Source organism: Leptonychotes weddellii, chromosome 7, assembly GCF_054177405.1.
Source record: "Leptonychotes weddellii isolate Sample4059 chromosome 7, ASM5417740v2, whole genome shotgun sequence".
NCBI lineage: Eukaryota > Metazoa > Chordata > Mammalia > Carnivora > Phocidae > Leptonychotes > Leptonychotes weddellii.
Window position 1 is genome coordinate 73,134,430 of NC_138375.1, and position 22,311 is coordinate 73,156,740.

At 41.1% G+C, this 22,311-nt stretch overlaps 1 protein-coding gene and 1 non-coding gene across 10 annotated transcripts in view; both read right to left on the reverse strand.

The window, feature by feature from the left end:
• CAST (calpastatin) overlaps positions 1-19,728 on the reverse strand; it is a 52,008-nt gene extending 32,280 nt beyond the window's left edge. Inside the window, exons 1-13 of one of the 9 annotated variants that reach the window (XM_081826521.1) lie at positions 19,181-19,728; positions 15,111-15,176; positions 14,458-14,499; positions 13,039-13,095; positions 12,594-12,707; positions 11,478-11,561; positions 7,784-7,852; positions 6,288-6,386; positions 4,561-4,641; positions 3,896-3,934; positions 3,109-3,201; positions 2,859-2,948; positions 1,679-1,783 (exon numbers count right to left, since the gene is read on the reverse strand). In XM_081826521.1, the coding sequence (XP_081682647.1) occupies positions 1,679-1,783; positions 2,859-2,948; positions 3,109-3,201; positions 3,896-3,934; positions 4,561-4,641; positions 6,288-6,386; positions 7,784-7,852; positions 11,478-11,561; positions 12,594-12,707; positions 13,039-13,095; positions 14,458-14,499; positions 15,111-15,176; positions 19,181-19,201 (960 nt within the window). In that variant the 5' untranslated portion in view covers positions 19,202-19,728. Of the gene's footprint in view, positions 1-1,678; positions 1,784-2,858; positions 2,949-3,108; positions 3,202-3,895; positions 3,935-4,560; positions 4,642-6,287; positions 6,387-7,783; positions 7,853-11,477; positions 11,562-12,593; positions 12,708-13,038; positions 13,098-14,457; positions 14,500-15,110; positions 15,177-19,180 lie in introns of all 9 variants that reach the window. The other 8 variants (XM_031028092.2, XM_031028090.2, XM_031028091.2 and 5 more) reach the window with 8 other exon arrangements.
• Positions 5,206-5,313, reverse strand: LOC115940931 (U6 spliceosomal RNA). Its single transcript, XR_004075659.1, has one exon. It is a non-coding gene; the product is annotated as a U6 spliceosomal RNA (small nuclear RNA).
• Positions 19,729-22,311: the final 2,583 nt, after the last annotated feature.

The following is a 22,311-nucleotide window of genomic DNA, read 5'->3' on the forward strand; positions in this document are numbered from 1 at the left end:
AAAAAAAAAACATCAGACTATCCAGAAAGTAATACATTCACCACCAGGCACTAAAAATTCAGCTTAAGAATCCACAGGGCTGGAAGATCTTAGGAACTATTTATACTTTGTACATAATTAAAAAGGAAAACTAGTGGAAAACAGCAGAAGAGAAAGTGGAAACTAGTATAAAGAGTAGAAAGAACAGCTCTTTCAGGTAAAATTTTAGGAGTTGACTGCTGTGGGGGTTTTCTAGAAGAAATCTAATACATTTATACGCATCCCAAAACTACACACCCCAAGTGCTCTTAAGAAGTCGTTTTTATGTAGCATTTTTTACTTCTCCTGATCTGATTTTAGTTACTCTAAGACTCTGTCCTGAGATTTATGTGTATACCTTTCCACCCCAAACTGCTGTCTTACTAAATCACCAATTCTCTGTAAAAAGCCTGAAGCAAAAGTGCAAGGGGCTCACTGCTCTGTAGCTCTCTGGGGGCAGAACGGCACAATTCCACCTGGTCTGACCCCACCCCCCACCCCCGGGGTTCGGCCTGGACCGCCCTCTCCCTGAGACACCTGGTCAGGTGGCTGCTCTAATTACTGTGCGTCTCGCATTGTGCCTTTATGAAAGTTCCCTTTCTTCTCAATACATTACTTGGTCCTGGAGGACAAGGACTGCTTCCCCCGCTCCCCTGTGTTCGCCTTCACAAAGCTCGTCATGCCACACGGCGCCCGGTAAGCCCTCAAAGAAAGCTGAAGATAGAAACTGGCCCATTTCGGACCAGAGCCGTCCCAGACTCAGGGAGGGTTGCCGGGGGTCGGCAGACTCACCCTCCTCAGCGATTCAGAACAGGAAGTGACAGCAGAGGCAGCAGCATTGTGACAGCAACACCTGTCAGCTCCCCTCCCTGCGCTGACAGGCTGGTGCTCCTGAGGGTCCCCGGGCTCTATTTCCATGCCCCTCAGCCACACTGCCTTGTTGGCAATGCCCGCAGGCAACTCCCTCTTTCCCCTCCTCTTTCATTCCACATGAATCAGTTGAAAAATTCTTTACAAACTGTAATTTAATGTTAGAACTCTTCTCCACCAAAAACAAGCTTGCTTTGGCTCAGAAGACTTGTTAAGTTGTTCCTGGTGGTGGGATAAATACCCCCCAGCATCACACTCTAAGCACACAGGAACTCCAGTTACAGAGTTAATTGTTGCTTGATTTCATTCTAATTTGAGACAAGATTTTCAACATTTTTCTCCACAGTTATAAAAAGAAGGCTCTCCCTATCCCATCTACAGCTTTCTCCTTCTTTGCTTATGAAGAGAAGCACCTGGTACCCCTCTGAAAATATACATTTCCACGTCCACAAGAGCAGACAAACCTATTCCTCACCAAGCCACTGCCTCTATGTTATCTTGTTTCATCAGGTGTCACTGAAGCATTGGCAAAAGAGAGTGGCATTCACTTTAAATATTAAAATTCTAGATGGTTTATAAGGCAAACTCTCAACTACCCTTCTTGGTTACTAACTACCCAGGAATGGAGATCTGAGTTAACCAGACTCTGAAAGTAAGACAGAATGAAGAGTAGTTTGTTTTTAATCTCCAATAAAGAAAAGCTGTGTGAGAATTCTAAACACGCATAACTGCATTTAGTTTCATAACCTGCAGACTGACAAGCTTTGTATATGAACTCCAAGGTCAGTACCTCGTCGACTTCCTTAACAGAGCTGAGGTCGAACTCAGGTTCTGGCTTCCGGCTGCCCAGTGAAGCTGAAAGAGCCTCCAGTGCTTGATCGCTCATCGTGTCCTGCTAAAAAGGAAAAATTTTGTGCATTAAAAAAGAGAACATCTCCTCAGCCTGAACAATCTAGCCACTACTTTGTGAAATCCCAATTTCAAGTTTAGGAGTCGTGGATTAGGGAAGGACTTTTGGAAGGCAATTGTATCTGAAACCTAGCAAAAGAGAGAAAGAGAAAAGAAGTTACCAGTGAGAGAAACTGGGGCTGAGACACTTCTAGAGTGTCTTACACGGTGTGTACCCTCACAGGCACCCTTCACCCCTTATTTATCAAGCTATAACTATAATAATATTATTATGAAATACTTGTATCAAAAGAAAAGCTGCAAGAAGTAAACTTTCACTTTTCTGGTGTTTTTTTTAAAAAATGTGTCTCTAAAAATAATTTCTGACAACCCTGTCCCTCAGCAAACTAGCTAAGCCCAGGAAGCTGGGAAACCTGGAGTGGCCCCGGCAGCCTTCTCTGAAGGCACAATGGCTGATGGCTGTAGGAACTCCTACTCTCAGGGTGTGGTGCTCTCACTGCTGCGCTGAGTCCACCAGATAAAAATAAACTATGCCCTCCAGGAAGGGAGAGGCAGAGCGGATCCAACAGACACTGCTCCCCTGCAGGATCTGCACTGTCTACAGATGGAGCCTGTTTTCTCATCCAGCCTAGAGCTGCAGGACCACCGTGCAAGCTTTGTGACGATTAAGTGATCATGGTTCAGAGAAGTGAACAGAAGCAGCCAGGACAACATCCCACTAGTGACTCACAGGTCAAACTCCATTAAAAAAATCAGGGTGTCGATTTACATTCTCAGAGTGCAAATTTTTTGGTGTCTTGTCTTTTTGTGTTTTTTAATGGTGAGAGACTCTTGTTTCACAACCAAGAAAACTGTGCTGAAATCATGAACCGCATTTGTAGAAACACAGAAGGCCTGCCTGGAGATAATCAATAGAACCCTGATTGGATTCACTAGTCCACACAAGCTCCTCATCAGAATAATGCTCTACTGGGATTATCCTCAATCAGCTAGATCAGGCTCAGGGAAGCTACTGCTGTCAGATGGACCGCAGTTATCTTCCAAGAAATTATTATTTATACCTCCTCCACCTTTCTTTTCTTCTCTTGGGGTGAAGCAGCACTTTTGATTACCGTGGCTGGCTGAGCTTTTAAAATCTCTTCTGTGGATTTCTGAAAGGCAAAGCACAAATGATTAGACTTAATAGGGGAAAGAAGGGTCATTGTGATAACCAGAACTAAAAAGAAGTTGTTTTAAAGTTTTACATGGTTTCTAACAAGCTCCCCGCCCCCGCCCCCGCAATATCCCCCCTGGTTATTTTGAAAACAATACCTCTTCCTTAGTTTTCTTTCCACCAGGGGTAGGAGAAGTGCAGGTGAAGTCAGACGACAAAGCATCTATGGCATCACTGGGCCCCATGGGTTTCTAAAGAAACAGGCACCACGATGGGGAACACATGAGAGTCATTCAAGTTAAGGATCACAATATAAACTCAGCAAATGAAGAAGGACTTGACATTCCTTTACTACCAAATGAAGTACGTTATCAAGTAACTCAGATGAAAGCCTATGTTTGCAAGGGAATGGCTGCTCACTCTTACTAGTTTCCCGTTTCCCTCTTTTAAATGGATTCCATGTTAGGATATTCTCATTCTATTTTTTTAACATTTATTTTACCCTACAACTTTCTTGGCTCCACTCTTATTCCCTTCAAAAAAAACTACGTAGGAAACCATGAGCACTGAAACAACCCCCATGTCCATCCCTTCCTCAGAACAGATGAAAACTTAATCTGATTTAGAGATGAGCCAAAGACACAATATAGAGAATCATGCCCTATCCCCCAACTCAAGATTTTTTTCTTAAGATTTTTTAATTGAGAGGGAGAGGCAGAGTGAACCCAAGTGAGGGGAGGGCTAGAGGGAGAGAGAGAATCTCAAGCAGACTCCCTGCTGAGCACAGAGCCTGATGTGGGGCTCGATCTCATGACCCTGAGATCATGACCTGAGCCGAAACCAAGAGTTGGACACTTAACTGACTGAGCCACCCAGGCGCCCCCCACAACTAAAGATTTAAAAAAAGGTTACCTTGGATCTTAGAAGACATTTATGTAAACTCACCGAAGAGTCTGAAGGAGGCTCTGTGATACCTTCTTGTTTCTGAAACAAACATTAACTTGATCATGTTGAGAGCCCAAAATTAATTTTTACAATTGGCAAAGTGTACTGCTCAGCGAGTGTTATGGGTTGAATTGTGTCTTCCCAAAAGTCATATCGTTGGAAGTCCTAAACCCCTAGTACTCCAGCATATGACTATATTTGGAGACTGGGCCTTTCAAGGGGTAATTTAGGTTAAATGAGGACATTAAGATGGGCACTGCTGTCCTTATAGAAATGGGGAAATGCGGACCCAGAGATGCAGAGGGAAGATGGTCATGTACAAACCAAGGAGGGAGGCCTCAGCTCCCCGTCCCCACACACCCACGCTGCCCACACCCATTCCAGTCTTCTAGCCTCCCGGACTATAGGACAATGTATTTCTGTGGTGCAAGCCACCCAGTCTGTGGACTGAGTCATGGCAGCCCTAGCAAACAGACACATTGGGAATAACAATTTCACATGTCCCATTATATTTTCTAAATTTAAAAAATGTGAATATATTGTTGGGATAAAGATGATGTTCCAGATTAACATAAGAATAAAAAAAAATTAAAAAAAAAAAAAAAAAAAAGATGATGTTCCAAAAAGCAAACAGTAAAGTAAAAGTAAATGATTATTTAACTTACTGCCAAAAGTTCCCTGTATTTTGGAGGAAGCGTGACTTCTCTTTTACCTAATTCCTCTATGTAGGTAGATGTCATTGGATCCTTGAATAAAAACCACACACAGGGATATTATATAATTAATTAGTTGAGAACGTTATAAGCATATTCGGCAACCAAAGTACTGTTCCCATTAGCAGTTTATGGAGCTACTGAAATGAAATGTAAACCATTAAAAAGCCAACGCTTTACACAACAATGAAATTCTAAGTTTATACAACACTTTATTTAATTAGCTTAATCCATATGTAATATTAGAAAATATTCAAACCACTATTTTAGAATCTTGTATTAAAATATATTTTATTTTAAAATGTTTTTCATTGTCTATTTCCAATACATACAAAAGTGCAGTTAATAAAAAAATTCTCTATAACCTAATACCCAAGTCTTTCAGATGTAATGTCTAAGAAAAAAAGGATCAGCTAATGTATCCTGTTTAACCCTCTACAATCTCATTCATCTTCCTTGTTGGCCAGAGACAGTCACCATCCAGAACTTTATTGTATCTATTGACTTAAAACTGAGCACATTTTAAAACAATTACTCCCTGTGTAGGTATCCACAAACAGAATACAGCATTACTTTGCATATTTTTCCTTTTATTGAAAAAATACAGAATGCTTTATAAATCTGCGTGTCACCCTTGCAGAGGGGCCATGCTAATCTTCTCTGTGTCGTTCCAGTTTTAGCATATGTGCTGCTATGGAGCAGCACTTTGCATACTTTCAAATGTTATATAAATGGCATCATATTCTAGATATCATTCTGCATTTCTATCCAAAATTATGTTTTTGTAATGTATCCATGTTGATACACGAATAATTCATTTTAGCCACTATGAAGTGTTCCATTACGTTATCTTGTCTGCTATTGATCAAAATCCTTTCCCAATGTTCCATCTGTTCTTGTAACTTCTGGTACACATGGACAAGGCTCCCTCCAGGGAACCTCTCGAGACGGAACTGCCAGCTGAAGGGTAAGCACACCTTCAATATCCACAAGCGCTACATGAGCTGTCAGACTTCTGCACTTGGGCCAATCTGATGAGTGTGCAATGTTCTCTATATCTTACTATCATTTCTCTACTTACTAGAGAATTTTATTGATTTATTAGCCAAACAAGTTTTCTCCTATTTTTCTACTGGGTTGTCTTTTTCATTTAAAAATTCTTCATAAATTCTAGAAACAAATCCTTTGTCATGTCTGTTGCAAGTATTTTTCCTCCAGTCTATGGCATGTCTTTTTAATCTTTTTAATATCAAGGGACATGCAATCTTTTTGCTTTTTAGGAGTTAGGAATGGGGATGAGCTGAGGGTGTAAATTTCTAGAAGTCGAAATAAGGTCAAGTCATAGGATGGGAAGTATCTGAAAATCAAAAGAAGTTCAAATCCAATAAACTTAAATCTCAAGGACAGAAGAATCTTTGTGACCTGATAAGGTGTATCCCAGCGCCAGTCACAACATGGACAATCAATCAATGTTTGCTGAACCAATGTAATAGTATAGTTGCCACAGGACAAACCATTTCCATTCCCAACACTAACTTTTAGTTGCTATTATTGATAGTGACACCATCCTGCTTCTCTTCAAGCCATAGAACATTAGGTATTTGGTGCCTCATGACCATAAACTTATTTGCTTTCCTACCTATTAAGTATGCATCTTTACAGATACCAAAATCACATACTGAAATTTCAGGTCCAGTATACACTGTGTTATCTTCTTCAGTTTCTTCAGATCCTCCTAGGGTGTCTACTAAGTCATCCAAAGCAGAGTCCATGTCTGACTAGAAAAGAAAGAGAGCAGGTATTTAAATGCTATTTGTAATACATATTTCACTTCTGATTTTTTTTAACTAAAAAAAAAAAAAAACAGAAACAAGAAAAAAAAATTCTGTACAGACAAACACCAAACATCAAAAGTTCTTCAAACATCAAAATAGTTAAAATCTGGTCTCTAATAGACTTTCTTACATAAGGTCCCAGAGTACACATTCTAGGTTGGAAGGACAGAAAGCCATGTTCAAGTAAGAATCACAACTTCAGGGGTGCCTGGGTGGCTCAGTTGGTTGGGTGTCTGACTCTTGATTTTGGCTCAGGTTTTGATCTCAGGGTTATGGGATCAAGCCCTGCATAAGGCTCCACCCTGGGCGGGAAGCCTGCTTAAGATTCTCTCTCCCCCTCTCCCTCTGCCCCTCACCCCCTTAAAAAAAAAATCACAACGTCAGTAAATCTAATGGCATTAACTACATGAACAAATGGATGGTTTGTTAAACCTGTCAGTCCAATGTAATGACAGTTTAAAAAAAAAAATGATCATGTTACTGTATGCAATAGGAGAAATAGCTTGGTATTTATCGCTTATCAGTAATTTTCCTACTTATCAGTTTTTTGAGTTACATATTGACAAAGAACTCCAACAAAATCTCTATATAGCACCTCTTCCAAATAGAGTATTTCAAAAATGGATTGCCTGTGTTCTTTCATTCATTTGTGGTTTTTTGTTCCCTTGCTTGCCCGAAGATGTTTACAAAGCAAATTACCTGACAGGAATGTTAAGCTTACAAGAAGTGACAATTTACTCTGTCGATATGGACTTTAATCAGTATAATGAATGAAAGAGTGCCTCCATCCTATCTCTGAGGTTAAAAATGATTCAGTGTGAAGAGTATGCTGCATTTAAAAGGGAAAAATATAAAAAAATTCTGGGAAAGACCCTTTATTTACTTTATTTAACTAAGATTAAAAATGATTAATTTTTTTCCCTTCAACTACCATATTCCCACTACAATTTTAGGAACTCACCTGATCATGTCATACAATTTGGGACCTCTTAGCTTTAGACCCATTCATTTGAGAATTTCAGAATGAGGAAGTGCCTTATATTCTTTAGTGACACCTCTGGTTAAAGAAGTTATATTTCCAAGAGAGAAACTGGAATGTAAACTCCACGGGATGTAACGAGTTTTCAGAACAGAAGGTTACAATATAAAATGTTACAAACATACCCAGAAAAAAAAAAAAAAAAATCACACTTTTAGCTTACGGCGATAATTCACTAAAAAGGTCTTTATGTTAATCCCACCTCATATGGTTTGCCCTTGAAAAAAATCAGATCAAGAATAACTATAGAGACCATGAATAAATAAATATCTGATGTAGAAATGCACTGCTATCATCATACCTTTCCAGATGGTTTACCCGGTTTGGATTCAACTGGTACAGCCGACGTTAATGATTTCTTTTCTTTTTTCTGGTGAGGTTTTAGAAAGAAATAAAAACTCCTTCTCACATATCTTTATTCAATAATTTAACAAATTCAAATTGAGTGATTAAATAATCCAATAAAATTCAATGATATTACATATTTAAAAATGAGTTCATTAAAATATTAATAGCATTGATCATATACTGAACACCTGTTCTGAGCCAGGTAACATGTTGTATGCATTCTATCCTCTATCAGGACAGCGTAAATAACATTAATTTCATTTAGTGATAAGGATAGCAAGACTCAGAGAGGTTAAGTAATTTTTCCCAGGTCACACAGTAAAGGAAAGATCAAGGCTTGAATCTAGAACTGCATCTCTTTCTTTGTGGCTCTTGGTTGCCTCCCCCCAGGATCCACAGTCAGTCTGCAGCGCTCAGGACCTTTTTTTCTCTAAGCGGCCACTTCTCCCTGTTGCTCTTTCAATCTCTGCCTGCACACAGTAAGACCTCCACACTCCTGGCTTTAGCATTTCATCATCCACTCCTTTCTTAATCTCCCTACAATGAATTTCCTTCCCAGCACTGTTTCAGTGGCTCTTTCAAAGACTGCCAACAACCCTCCGATCTGCAATCTCCATGCCTCCCCCAGACAGAATTGTCTCTGAAGTCTGACCTCAGTAAGCACCCCTCTCGTAATCATCCCAGTCCTCCCCTGGCATCTGTGCTGTCTGGTCTCTGCCATCTCTTCTGCTTTGCCGCCAGGCCTACCCACTGCGCATGTTTCTGCCCAGCACTGGGGGTCCTAAGTGGAATCATTTTCTGGGGCCAGGGCTGAGCGCTTGCGGGGACCGGCAGGAACTACACGGGTGAAGGGGTCAGGCTGAAAACAACAGGACACTATCGCACGTGGAGTTCTCTGAAACACAGGCAGCAGAGCATGGGGGTGGAGAGCACACCAGCTCCCAGGCGCTGGCCGCATGAGTCATCCAGCAGGTCACCTCTTCTGTAGCTCAGTATCGTCATGTGTGACAGGGACTGCACCTACCTCGGGGCCTTTTGAGGACTGGATAAACTCAGCTAGTGAAGTGTGGAAGCCAGTGTTTGGTACATGCTAAGCACCACCTGGGTACTTGTTGTCTGATTAAGTGCTAAATAAGTGATGACTGCAACTGTTAAAAACACCGTGGGGGCCAGCAGGGTGAGAGGCTGAGTCTGGGCAACTGAATCCACTTCCAGGATTCAACCACAACCTTACGCAGATATTCATTCATATTTGTTCTCCCCTCCTCCCTACCCACCCCCCCAGCCTTCTGCTCACTCTCTGCATTCTCCTGTAGTTCAAAACAACATTCATTCCAATTGCCTCTCTACACACCTCTCTCCAACATTCCAAATCAGCCTACCCAAACTCAGACCACTTTTCACGCTCAACCTTCTGACTCTGTCCACCAGTAGTGGTAACCAGGGACCAGCTCGAAATTTAGGGAGGCGCTCACTCTCAGCATCTGAATGGGCCCTGTGCTTGCAGGAACCTGACAGCAATCCCCCTGCCTCACCTTAGGGTTACCTACCCTAGTTCATCCAGACCCTGACGCCCCAGGTTATCTCAGAGTTGATGTGACCATTGCCCACTGCAGGCAATCATTTTCTAAAACTCAAAGATTTTCCCTCCGCAATGCCTCCTGCATTTCTCCCCACTATCTCATTCTATCCTAGCTCTAAGTTACACTAAATTAGGACTCATCAGGACTAGGGCACAGTCCTTGACCAGCCTTTTGATCTCTGTTCCCGTATCATCCACCCACTGCAGTCGCCCAGTCCTGCAGCTGGGTGCACTCACATCATTCATCTGCTCTCTAACCTTCAACGCTGAATAGCTACCACCCCTGTAAACTCCTCTCAGCATTCCCCACAGCTGTGCCTGGACCCGTCTTTCTGGTCTTACATTCCCACCGCTCACCCTCCCAGTGCCCCACCCATGGTCGAATGTGCTTTGTACCCAGAACACATCTCACACTTTTCCACTCTGATGCATTTGCAAGCCTGCAATCCTAGCTATCCTTCACGCCCAACTCAAATTGGATCTACTCAGAGTGCCATGGATTCCTGCAAACTGACAGAATCCCTTGGTTCCTCAACTCAACAGCTCCTTATAGGGGCCTGTCTTAATCTGCCTTGGAATGCAGTCCCTGGAGACTCCATCTTCTTCCCACTCCTGGACGGGCTAGCCTGCAGCTAGGGAGTCCTGCGGTCACACCACAGTGCTTTAAATGTGGTACGTACCCCACCCCCCACTCCCCAAAAGGAAGATCTGATCAATCCCATTTTATGGGAGACGAATCAGAGGCAAACAAAAGTGAAATGCTTTGCCCCAAGTTCGAGCGCAGGTCAATGCACTCCAGACTTCCACATAAGCCTCTTATTTTACTGTTTAGCTTTCACTTTTTCCCTGGCTACTTTATACCTAGCACAAAATTTCAGAATGATTACATTTTTAAGTCTTTTCAAACAAATCTAATCCTGTCTTAAATCTATCCATTTTTCAAGCCATTTCATCTAAGTACCCCTCATCAACACCACACAGTAACATGTATCCCCAGAGTGGGGACAGGGGTGCGAGTCTCAAGGTCATATTCAAGTGGTCTGCTGGAAGAAAACACATTTTTTTAAAATTTGAGTATTTTCATTTAAACGTTAAGTTTTGCTATCACTCCAAACAATATCTGCATTAGTTTGGACACAAACTAATGTGCCTCTTCCTTTTCAAGATCTGAGAAGAACTGATCTTTCCAGGAGAGGTGCCGTACTTTTATACTATGACTTTCCTCACAATCTAGCCTGCAGGGGAATAACTTTCCCATTTTGAAAAGCAGGAAAACAGATAAATACATGTGACTTTTAAAAAAAAAAGTTTCATTTCCATCTTCTTCTTTTCTTATTCCAGAGAGATAGGCAGCATTTCTAGGGAGACATGGCCTCTAAACCGATAACTGACTCTGCATTGCTATGGGTAGAAACAGTAGACTACTTCCCATCTTACATTTCCAGGCTAGTATCTGAAAGAGCTCCTCAAGTGATCTAAGGAAGACTCGCCCATCATTAGTCAGAGGGACACACATCCTGTCTCTCCTGGGAGGGCTGGAACATCTCCTTCAAAAACTTCCCCCATCAACTCATGCAGAGGTCCGGACTGTTGGGGACTTACTCATATCAAGATAGATGCTGTCCATGGTGAAAGCTGAGAGAAGTGCTTGTTCAAATATAGCAATTTTATTTGCTTTATTTCAAACCTATAAATCTTGAAAGCAGGATCTGAGTCAACTCACATTTTAATTTTCTTGGTACTGACACCACGCCTTATACATGGCAGGTGTTCAATAAGTATTTACTGAATATATGAATTCTTAAATCAGTTTTGCTATCCTGCTCGTTCTATATCCTTTAGATACGTGCTCTTCTTCATTAAATTTCACCTAAGAACAGTGTTCGGTTTTCCCAAACACCGGTTATTTGAGTGTGGCAGCACCACAACCCCGAATGGTCCCTGAGAAGCAGACATAAAGCCCAGGGGTCTGGAAGGGGTCTTCAGCAAGCACGCATTTCTCACGGAACCGACCCCAGAGGCGGCAAGGCCCGCGTACACTCTATGCCCGCCTGTGTGCGCTCACCTGTTTAGCAGGGGTGGCAGATGCTGCAGACACCCCAGCAACGACACCCTCCCCGCCGGCAGAAACTGCATCCTGTGATTTAGTCTAAAGGCGGGGGAAAAAGATGAACAGAACTACGTATCTTTGAGTGACTATTTTCAAGATCATGCATTGCAAGTATCACTACCGAGCCAGTTCACCACCACGGACATCTTGCAGAGGAAGGGGTACCAGCTCCTACTGCACATGATTCAACCCTGGGCAGTGCCTGAGGCTGGACTCCAGAGCTGACAGGGTCCGTGGAGCTGCACAGAGAGTCCAGCGGGCCAGCTAGGGGCCACGATGAACTGGACTACATACACCAGGTATAAAGCTCGAGTCAATTGTTGCCGTATAACCTGCTTTTTCCGGAGGAGCTAGAGATTTGGATTTTGTATGAAACACTAGGACTTTAATTGTTGGCAGCTCACTAAAAATAATTTCAATACTATTGTAAGCCAAACAAAATAGACTTGAAACACATAAATGGCTGCATGCAACTGGTGGGCCAGAAACATGTAACCTCTTCTTTCAAGTCCATTGTTAAGCAGGCCTACTTGACGTCTTCCAAGAGCTCTTGATGGAAGAGTTCTTCTCATAAATGTTTATTCTTCTAATAGGTGACCTCCATTAGCTGTGCAAATATGGAATCTATTTCTGGCTCTATAAATTCATCTCTCCTACAACAAAATTCTCAACACCTCTTTCAGACTGCCATGTAAAGAGCAGATCATACAGATCATGTGTGGTCCTACAGCCCTGAGGAGAGGGGTCCAGGAGGCAAGCTCTATCCCAAGCTTCCTGCCTATGAGACACCAGAGACGGCTGCCTTGCAGTCATGACTGGGCATTGCTGGGCAGCAGAGGCTGGACCAAAAGTCCCCACAACCCACCTGATGTACTTCTTGAACTTTTCACAGGGCCAAGTTTCCAAAAAGCTATTTGCAAAACCAGCAAAATGATAGCCCCAAACCATTACAATACAGAGTACATTCAGCATAGTCCCACAGATTCAACAACACATGTCCACGTAGATGGAGGACCTGCATCTTATTCCCTATTTGATGGTAGTGTTTTCTTATCAATCTGACTTATTTACCTTTGGTTTTGTTGATTTCTCTGACGTCAGCTGCTCACTTGATCTGGACACCGCTTTTTCCTTATGAACATGCTTGCTTTCTGTATCTGATGCATGCTTGGGTAGGCTCTTTGGCTGAAACACACACACACACCACACTGTTTACAAGATGACAAACACCAATGCTTTTCTCTGTGTGATGCCAAGTGTTCCTAACAGTTGTGTTCTATGTAGTTTTGAATTGTACTAATCTCAATTCATGTGACATCAATGTGATTACTTTGAGGTACAAAATTTGAAATACACATCCCTCCTTCCCATTAGTAAACTGCAAATCCTACTATTGCCACATGGTGGTGCCATTATAGCCAGAAAAACAAACACAAATGACAGTTCAAAATTCTATCCCTCACACACACACACACAAGGCTTCACCCATCATCAAGTCCTAAGGATGACCGCTTACCTCTTTGTGTTCCTTTGGCTTTACTTCTCGGGTTTTTTTCTCATGAACCACAGATGGCTGTCAATTTCAAAAGATAAAATCTCAATTACATCGGAGACCTTTCTTTTATTTTTTTCCAAATAGGCTCAAGAACAAAAATCCCAATTAGACCCTTCTGCCCCTCTTGGGAAAGGCCCACTTAGAGAAATACACATGTGCTACCCGTCAAGAGTTACCCTCCCAACAGACTGATAATGACAACAATAAGAGTAATGAAAAATTTAGTATTTCATTTAGAAAGATTTTTCAACTAGGTATGTATCTCTAACTCACTGGCTGTGTTTTACAATTCATACAGATCATTTGGTAACTGCAGTTCTAATCACAGAGAGGTCACATGAGCACTGTGACCTCTGAATTTGTTGATAGGGAATCCCACTCTAGAAGTTCTTTTAAAAATCTCCCTTCATAGGAGATGAACACTGTAATTTAATGATTTACATAGTCTTTTCGGTATTACAACTAGAGAAGGAGGTAACACCAGAAACCCAATTCTCTTGAGTTTGGGCAGTCAAAACATTTCAATATGGAGTAGTGGACAAGTTCCAGCTTGCTGGTGAATTCCTGCTCTACAGTGGGGCTATGGAATTATCATCCTGAGGGGATGGGAACCCAGAGGTCCTACATAAAATCAGATAAGCCTTACCTTCTACCCAGATGATCTCACCTTTGCCTCCATTTCAAGTACATCTCTGTGCTTTCCCGCATCAAACCTTGCGCTCTTATCTGAGTGCTTAAGCATGCTCGCTTAAAAGAAGTAATGTGTAGCATCTTATGAAGGAGAAACATTTGCCCTAACTGCAGACACCCTGGGGTCCATCTCCACATGGATACAGACTGGCTGTCAATCTAGATGGCAATGAGTCAGGAAGCCATTCCCAAGGGAAAGTCAGAGCTGTCTCCTGAGAACCTGATAACCAGTTCCACAAGCTGAGATACGACTGTTAATAAGATAAACCTGTGGGCCTCTTGGGAAAGACTCATCTGTAAGTCATCTAGGTGCTGAGTTCAGAAGACACATGTACTCTGGATGTCCCATCTTTTTAAAAGTAATTGGACGCTCATTGCCCTTTGTCCTTTCTCCTTTGTTCCTGCTGTTTGTTAACAGTTACTTCACCTCTAACAAAAATCTAGATTTGAACAAAATGCCTTCTGAAACATACTGTTCTCAGGTATAAGATACATTCATTTTTACAATATATGTACTTATTATAACTTATCACTTATGCTCTGTATAATGTTTAAAAAGGTAATCCAAAATTAATTAAATTAGCTGACAAAAATTCCTTTTCCCATTCAGTAGCACCAACAGAGGGAATTGGCTATTCATTGTTATTACTAAGAATCCAAGTAACTCACTAGTTGACTTAAATCACTTACCTTAGTTGACTGTGACTTCTTCTCAGGTTCTGTTTTTGCAGCCTAAACTCAGAAAAATACAGGAAGGAGAGAGGGAAGGAATTAAGGAAGAAAGGAAAAATAGACATAGTTTACAAGGTTTAACATAGATTTTCTTCAACTAAGAAAGCTCAGGGGAGAGGACTTTGATGTAAATATAAACTTTATGAGTTAAGTTTACTATACTTTGCTTGGCATTTTAACTCTTTAGTAAACATTTAAGCACTCGGATATTCTACTCTTACCTTCAGACAGCAGTTTACATCTTACTTTTGTTATGTGTATCAAAGATACTTAAACATTTATTACTATGAACATTGTAGCTAATATATAAGCAAAATGATATACAAATCCTCATCCTTCAAAGGCAATGACATATCTCTGAGTGAAATACCATGGGTTTCTGGCTGCCAGTGTGAAACAATGGGATGGTGACAGAGCCAAGAGCTGTAGAAAGCAGTGACATTTAGTTTTAGTGCCAGAGTATCAGCGATGGGTCACTAAGGCCTACCAGAAAGTCTGTGATGGGTGAGAGAGTTACGGAAGATCTGGAACTGCCATTATTAGTGTGTGCTGAGCAGCTGAAGTGGCCGTTAGCAAACAGAAACATCCCCTAGTACGATGAACCACATCACCTGTTTTTTGTGTCTTTTCTTGTTAGGAGAATGCTGTCGTTCCGTCTGTTTGCTGATTGGAACAGCCTAATACAAGAGCAAAGCCCCAAGTGTGATTTTATTTTATCTGACAATCAAATAGGTAACCTGTATCATAGGGCTAAACGTTTCTATCAAATACCCTTCCGCTCAGCTACTGCATCTATTCCATGCATATGTACATAACTCCAAGAAGCTGCAGACACTAAAATTCTAAAGCTTCCAGCAAATATTCCAGTTTGGATTTACTTTTTTTCAGTGGTAAGAATCTGCAAGATTGCCATTAGGAAAACTAACTTCTGACCCCTCTCCTTCACCTTCGCTGTGTACAGGCTGCTTGGGCCATTTTTTTTCCACCTTTATTTCTAACATTTGGTTACAAACAAATCAACAGTCACAAGTGGTGTCAAAAGTTTTCTGAAATTTTACAATTTTGTAAATAGTGCACATATTTTTATTGCACAATATAATCTAAATTTCTAGGAATGCTTCAGAAGAGCTGGTTGTGTCCCGTGGTCCATAGTCTCTCATGGTTCGTCTCCCTCTCTGATTTTTTCCCCCTTCAGATTTCCCTCCCTTCCCCTATGGTCCTCGGTGCTATTGCTTACGATGAGTACTGGGTGTTATACGTAACTAATGAAGCACTGAACACTACATCAAAAACTAATGATGCATTACACAATGGCTAACTGATCATAATAAAAAAATGGAAAAAGAAAAGAAGAAGAGCTGGTTGTGGGGCACCACTGACTCTTGATTTCAGCTCAGGTCATGATCTCAGGGTCCTGGGATCCACCCCCGCGTCAGGCTCTGCACTGAGCATGGAGCCTGCTTGAGACTTTTTCTCCCTCTCCCACTGCCCCACCCCTAGCTTGTACTTGCTCTCTATCAAAAAAAAAAAAAAAGAAAGAGAGAGAGAGAGCTGGTTGTGACTTAAGCCCTCTACTGGAGTATTTTACACAGTTTTACCCAACCAAAGATCATCTGTATCAAAAATACAATTCCTTAAGTACATACATGAATTCTCGGTACAGGCAAGATATGAAAACTGGATTAAACATTTCTGAACTTTTCAAAGTAAAAGATTAAAAATTAGGCCTAATACTTCCCACCATTTCTTTCCCTTTTATCTATTTGCTGGTATTAACATAAACTCTTATTTTTTATTCTATTATCTAAAAAGCCAACAGCAAATATCCTCTTAATTTATCATGTCATGTGCTTCAGCCATGAAGATACATACGTTCCTCCCATAATGGACCCTCGTTATAGCAACATGTGCATTGTTTTGGGAAGGAAACAAAGTTCATAATCACAGAGATCTTTCCAAAGAAATGTGAAGTTTTGGATCCTTCCAAACTGGATCTTTGTTAATTAGTTTCCGTATCTGCTACTATGCTTTTCTGAGTTTATGCAAATGCAATTTATTAAATGATTAAGAAGGAAAATAAGCCAGTGGATACTGTAGTGGTTTGGATCTATTAATAGCTTCCACTCTGTAATTTGGTAATCAAGATTTTGCATGGAAGAACTCTAGAAAACAATTAAGAATTCACGCTCACACATGCAAGCAGCTTATAATGGCATATTTTTTATTAGTACTCGATAATACATTACCTAAATTTATTTTTACTGAAGGTAGTGGGGCTTAACATAATAGCGATGACAATAATAACCAATGCTTATTGATTACCTCTTAGTAACAGGGACTGTTCTAAACTTCACATGTGCCAACCCACTTGGTTCTCACGAGAATTCTGAGACAGGTAGCATCATCATCATCATCATCATCATCCCCACTTTGTGGATGAGAAAATGAGGCACACAGAAGTCAAATTTCCCAAGGACACCCAGGGTGGAGCTGGGGTTTTTGCTCAATCACTGCGCTGCATTGCATTGTCTCTCCAGCACTAGTCAGCTCCTACTGGGCACCTGCTGGGGGACAGGCCCTATCTAATACCCTTACGTGTTTGTTTTCTTACACAGCCTTGTGAAATAGGTACTATTATCCAAACTGTACAAATAAGGAAACCAAAGCAAAGAGGAGTTTCCAAACACCATGGCTGGTAGGAAAGGAGATTCACAGCAGGCCATCTGGCTGCATGGTTCCCGCTATGTAGTCTTGCAGCAGTCACACCCTGAATAGAAATGATCTGACCTTCCATCTGAAGCACAGCAGTGTGACCACCAATTCTAATGTGCCAGGGCAAGAGAGACAGAACTTAGATCTAGACATACCACCCCCCTTCAGAGGTAGGTAGACTTTTATCTGAAAGATGTAGAACAAGACAAGGATTTGGTATAGGTGTGATCTTGAATTAATATCTTTTTTCTAAAAGCTCAAACTATTTGAAGAAATATGCTCAAGTTCACAAAAATCTTCAAGAGAAGGCTAGTATAATTGTTATGACCCATACATCAGAAGCACATGAATCTAATTAATGAGAACAGTGTGACTGAAATCCACCCAGAAAAGACAGCTGACGCCAAAAGTGGTCCAGAGGCAGCCACTGGTGATATTTCGTCATCAAGACACTTAGTTTTGTCCCTCCCTCTTTTCTCCCACTTTCTTCTCTCTCTTCTCCCATCCTCCAGTTCTGTAGGACTGCCAGGAATTCTCATGACTAATGCTTAGCAATAGCTGAAGGGTTTGCTGACACTTGCTCTGGAAAACAGGACACCTTTGAAATAATAAGCATTGGTCCTTGAGCAGAGTCAGGGGCAAAGGATTAGAGTCAGGCAATGGGTCAAATGAGAACCACAATAATAAAGAGGAAATCCTAGGTGTTGGCTCTCCTTTCTGTACTTTTCATGGACTCTGAATTCAATGATAATTTGTTTTTGGCTGATGCTTCTCCTATTGTCTTATGGTTATTTTAAGACTGAGATCAGATTTTTTTTTTTACTATTTTAAGATTAAACTTGGTCTAAGTAAGTAGGGACAACTAACAGATGAATTAAGGATCAGGTCATGTATAGTCTGAAAACAAAAAATTCATGTAGAATACGAAATAACAATTTTAGATTAAAAACTTTTAAATCAAAATGAATGCTAAATGACATTTATAAGAGATGTGAACAGTGTATTTCAAGATATCTGCAATGTCCTTTAAAAACAATTCAACATTAGACCATAGGATCTCTCAACAGCACGAAATTACAGTGCCAGTAGTAAATTACGGCATAGGATCCTACCGGGATAGCAAAGCAATACGGAAGACAGGAAACAAATCATGTCAGTGATTTTAAACAAGGGCAACTTAATAACAGAGCTGGGTTAGCTCTTAAAAACACCCAGGAATACTGGCTCATAAAAATTAGTTGAGAGCATCTTGATAATATCCCTGCTTTAATTCTCCACCCAGAGGAGTCCCGAGAAACAGCCTGAGACATGGTAAGGAAGGGGGAGGGTTGAGGCAGCTTCTGGCCACTCTTCAGAACTAGGGTTTACTCCATGTGGCCACAACACTGGACAATATTCTTTTATTTTTTCTTCTCAGATTCCAAGAAATAATTATTAGAATAAATCCCAAATAGAGCTCAAAGGTTTATCAATAAGACGTTCCCCTGTAGGACTAAAATTTCACAAAGAAACTTAAAATATCCAAAATAACAGTATCTGTGTGTCGTCACTTAGTGTAAACTTAGTGTAAATTTTCGCTTTCTTACATTTAAAGTGGCCAGAATAATAGAACCATTTTAATAAGAAGTTAAGAATTCATATTCTTCACTAGATCCACAGAAATGCACCTAGATCATCTTATAATTAAAAAACTCCATCAAGTCTAGGACCAAAAAAAATCTCCGGATGACTACTCTTTTCTAGATACTCTGAAACAATGTAGAAGTGTACACCGGATATTTGAGGCAAATATTAAAAACAAAGGTAAATTTCCAAAGACCCTTCTAAATTAGGAAGAAAATGTTTCCTTCCATAATTTAAGCTTCTTAGGACACATAAATAATTTGTCCATTAGTCTACATTTGTTTTGCTTTACAAAATAATCACTTAGAGGCATTCACCCAAGTACACCCATGAAGACCCTTCATACCTTCGCTTCCGTGGGATTCATACTGGCAGACTTGCTGGTGGAAGCAGAAGAAGCTGATGCCTAGAAAGTAAAGAAAGAGGAAGTCTGATTCTGGTTAACCTACAAATACTTTGTCTTTCGGCTCCTCTTAACCATACTTGTTCTTAACTCTACCTTGGTTTACCTCTTCTAGAGGACAACTCCCACAAAAGTCCAGTAGGTGATATTGCCCCGTGGGCAAAAGCCTTTATAACCAGACCAAATGGGTTCAAATTTTGAGTGTACTACTTATTAAATAATCTTGGGCCATTTTCTGATCTTTCGTTTCCCCTTTCTCAATTTTTCTTTAGTAGATAACCATCTCGTAAGTTTCTTACTACCTGGTACATAAGCGCTCAGTAAGTATTTTAATTATTGTCAGTAGTACTTTCCAAAGAACACAGTATTACTATCCAAATTGACAGAATTTTGTTCAAATGCAAGCCCTGCCAATTACTAGCTCTGTGACTTTCAGCCTTAGTTTCCCAGCTATATAAAATGAGGCCAACAACATTTCTTTCTCAGGATTTTAAGTATTATAGATAATAAAATGTCTGGCATACTGTAGGTGCTTATTAAGTTACTAATGCGTTATCCCTAAGACATCATACAAGACAGGAGCAGTGGGATGTAGTGCTGGAAAACACTCAGGAGGGTCACAATTGTCCTTTCAGTGTCACAGAAGGAAGAGAAGGTGGGAGTGGGATTGCAAAGGGGATACTGCTATATTATTTATCTCATCCAGGCTCCTCCTGGAGGGCAAGACGTGATGAATAGTAATTGAAGTTTCAAGATGCACCATTCCTAGGGATGCAAGGGGGTGGAGGAATTAGTCCCTGCAATCTAATCACCCACAAGCAGTGGGATGTGCATAGGGATACTTGCATGGTACTAACTACTGTCCTAGTACATAACTTCATTACCCTGGTTAATAATAAATCAATCACTACCTTTGGGAATTCCAACCTAGGCTCATTTAAACCTCCTTAATATTTGAGTCTGTTAGGTTTTAGACCTTAGGGATTCTAGACGGCATAGGTGTCTTAAGTAACCGTCTGTCAGTAAACAGCTGCTGCCCTGCCAATAATACCCAGAGCCTGTCTCTGATGTCTGGCCCTGAGCCATTTCAGAGGCCAAGTCTCAGGACAGGATGAGCCCGTCCCAGCTGGTCCTCTAGCTCCCCCACCCCCACACACTACCACTCAAGGTGACTGTATGAACATTCTATAATTCATGGCCCAGGAACAAAATCACCTTCCCCACAGACCTACTTAATGCAGAACATGTTGGTGCTATTAGTAAATTACAATTTACAGATAAAAAGCTCAAAGTTTTAGCATATTGATTTTAAATATTTAAAATAAAGATTTTATTTATTTATTTGAAAGAGAGAGAGACAGATAGCGACAGAGACAGCGAGAGAGAGCATGAGCAGGGAGAAGAGGGAAAAGCAGGCTCCCGCTGAGCAGGGAACCCTATGTGGGGCTCCATCCCAGGACCCTGGGATCATGACCTGAGCCGAAGGCAGACGCTTAACCCAATGAGCCACCCAGGTGCCCCAGTGTACTGATATTTCAAACAAACCGTATGAACTTTATTCCTGAGCACCTGAGGCACCAATTGGACACCCCCTCACTCCAAAATATACCAAACCTGGTCACTGTAGCAGGCATGGCGCTGTCTCTCTCACATGCACTTTGGGACAAAGAGCAAGAAGATGTACCAAGGCAGATTTTCCCATCAAATTAATGGACAAATAGATGGATATTCCTTTTTCCTTAAGATTTTTTTAATTTGTGAGAATTAACGTACCCATTTGCCACAGCCCATTCCTTCAATGATTTCCCTCAATCATACAAAACCAAAGACCAAACACTCTACATAAAAGTGCTTTTTTTTTTTTTAAGATTTTATTTATTTATTTGAGAGAGAGAGAATGAGAGAGAGCACATGAGAGGGGGGAGGGTCAGAGGGAGAAGCAGACTCCCCGCTGAGCAGGGAGCCCGATGCGGGACTCGATCCAGGGACTCCAGGATCATGACCTGAGCCAAAGGCAGTCGCTTAACCAACTGAGCCACCCAGGCGCCCCATAAAAGTGCTTTTTAGGGGCTCTTGGATGGCTCAGTTGGTTACGTGTCTGACTCTTGGTTTCAGCTCAGGTCATGATCTCAGGGTCATGATTTCATAGGTCATGGGATCAGGCCCCCGTCAGGCTCTGAGCTCAGCATGGAGTCTGCTTGAGATTCTCTCCCTCTGCCCCTCCCTCCCTCTAAAATAAATAAATCTTTTCTTAAAAGTGCATTTAAGCTGCAAATCTTTAGGTAAACATTATTTCTAAACCTCTATGTTTATTAAAACATTCCTGAAGTCTTATAGCCTTGGGAGTTTCCAATCTGCCTTACTACTTTATTAAGCAATAGCTGGATGTGATCCTCAAATCCTATAGACCTTCCAAGTCCCCCCACCTGAGAACAGTAAAATCTACATGGATAGCCATCAATAAGCATGGAGAGGTAATTATGGGTATTTAGCTGAAGGCCCTGGCCACACCTATTCTCAGCATAGATCCCTCCATGGAAGTTCTATCCCATCACAAAGCCAACCAAGTATTTTGAAACTGAAATAGGAAAGCTACTTCATGGGATCTGAAAATAAGGAAAATAATCCCACCCTATTGTGAACCCATTCAATTCCCGGTGAACTGTGATTTGTTCTATTTTATTCTATTTATAAAGACAATGAACTTTTCATATTCGTTATCTCTGGTGAGGGATTGAATACATTTTCATTTAAATCTTCTGTATACTATTTGAATATCTAATCATGGGTGTGAATAACTGATAGTTAAAATTTTTTGAAGAGTTTATCCACAAAGCTTTGAATTGAAGAACTTTAAAGATAAACCTTTCAGAGGTTTTTTTTTTTTTTTTTTAAAGATTTTATTTATTTATTTGAGAGAGAGACAATGAGAGACAGAGAGCGTGAGAGGGAGGAGGGTCAGAGGGAGAAGCAGACTCCCTGCCGAGCAGGGAGCCCGATGCGGGACTCGATCCTGGGACTCCAGGATCATGACCTGAGCCGAAGGCAGTCGCTTAACCAACTGAGCCACCCAG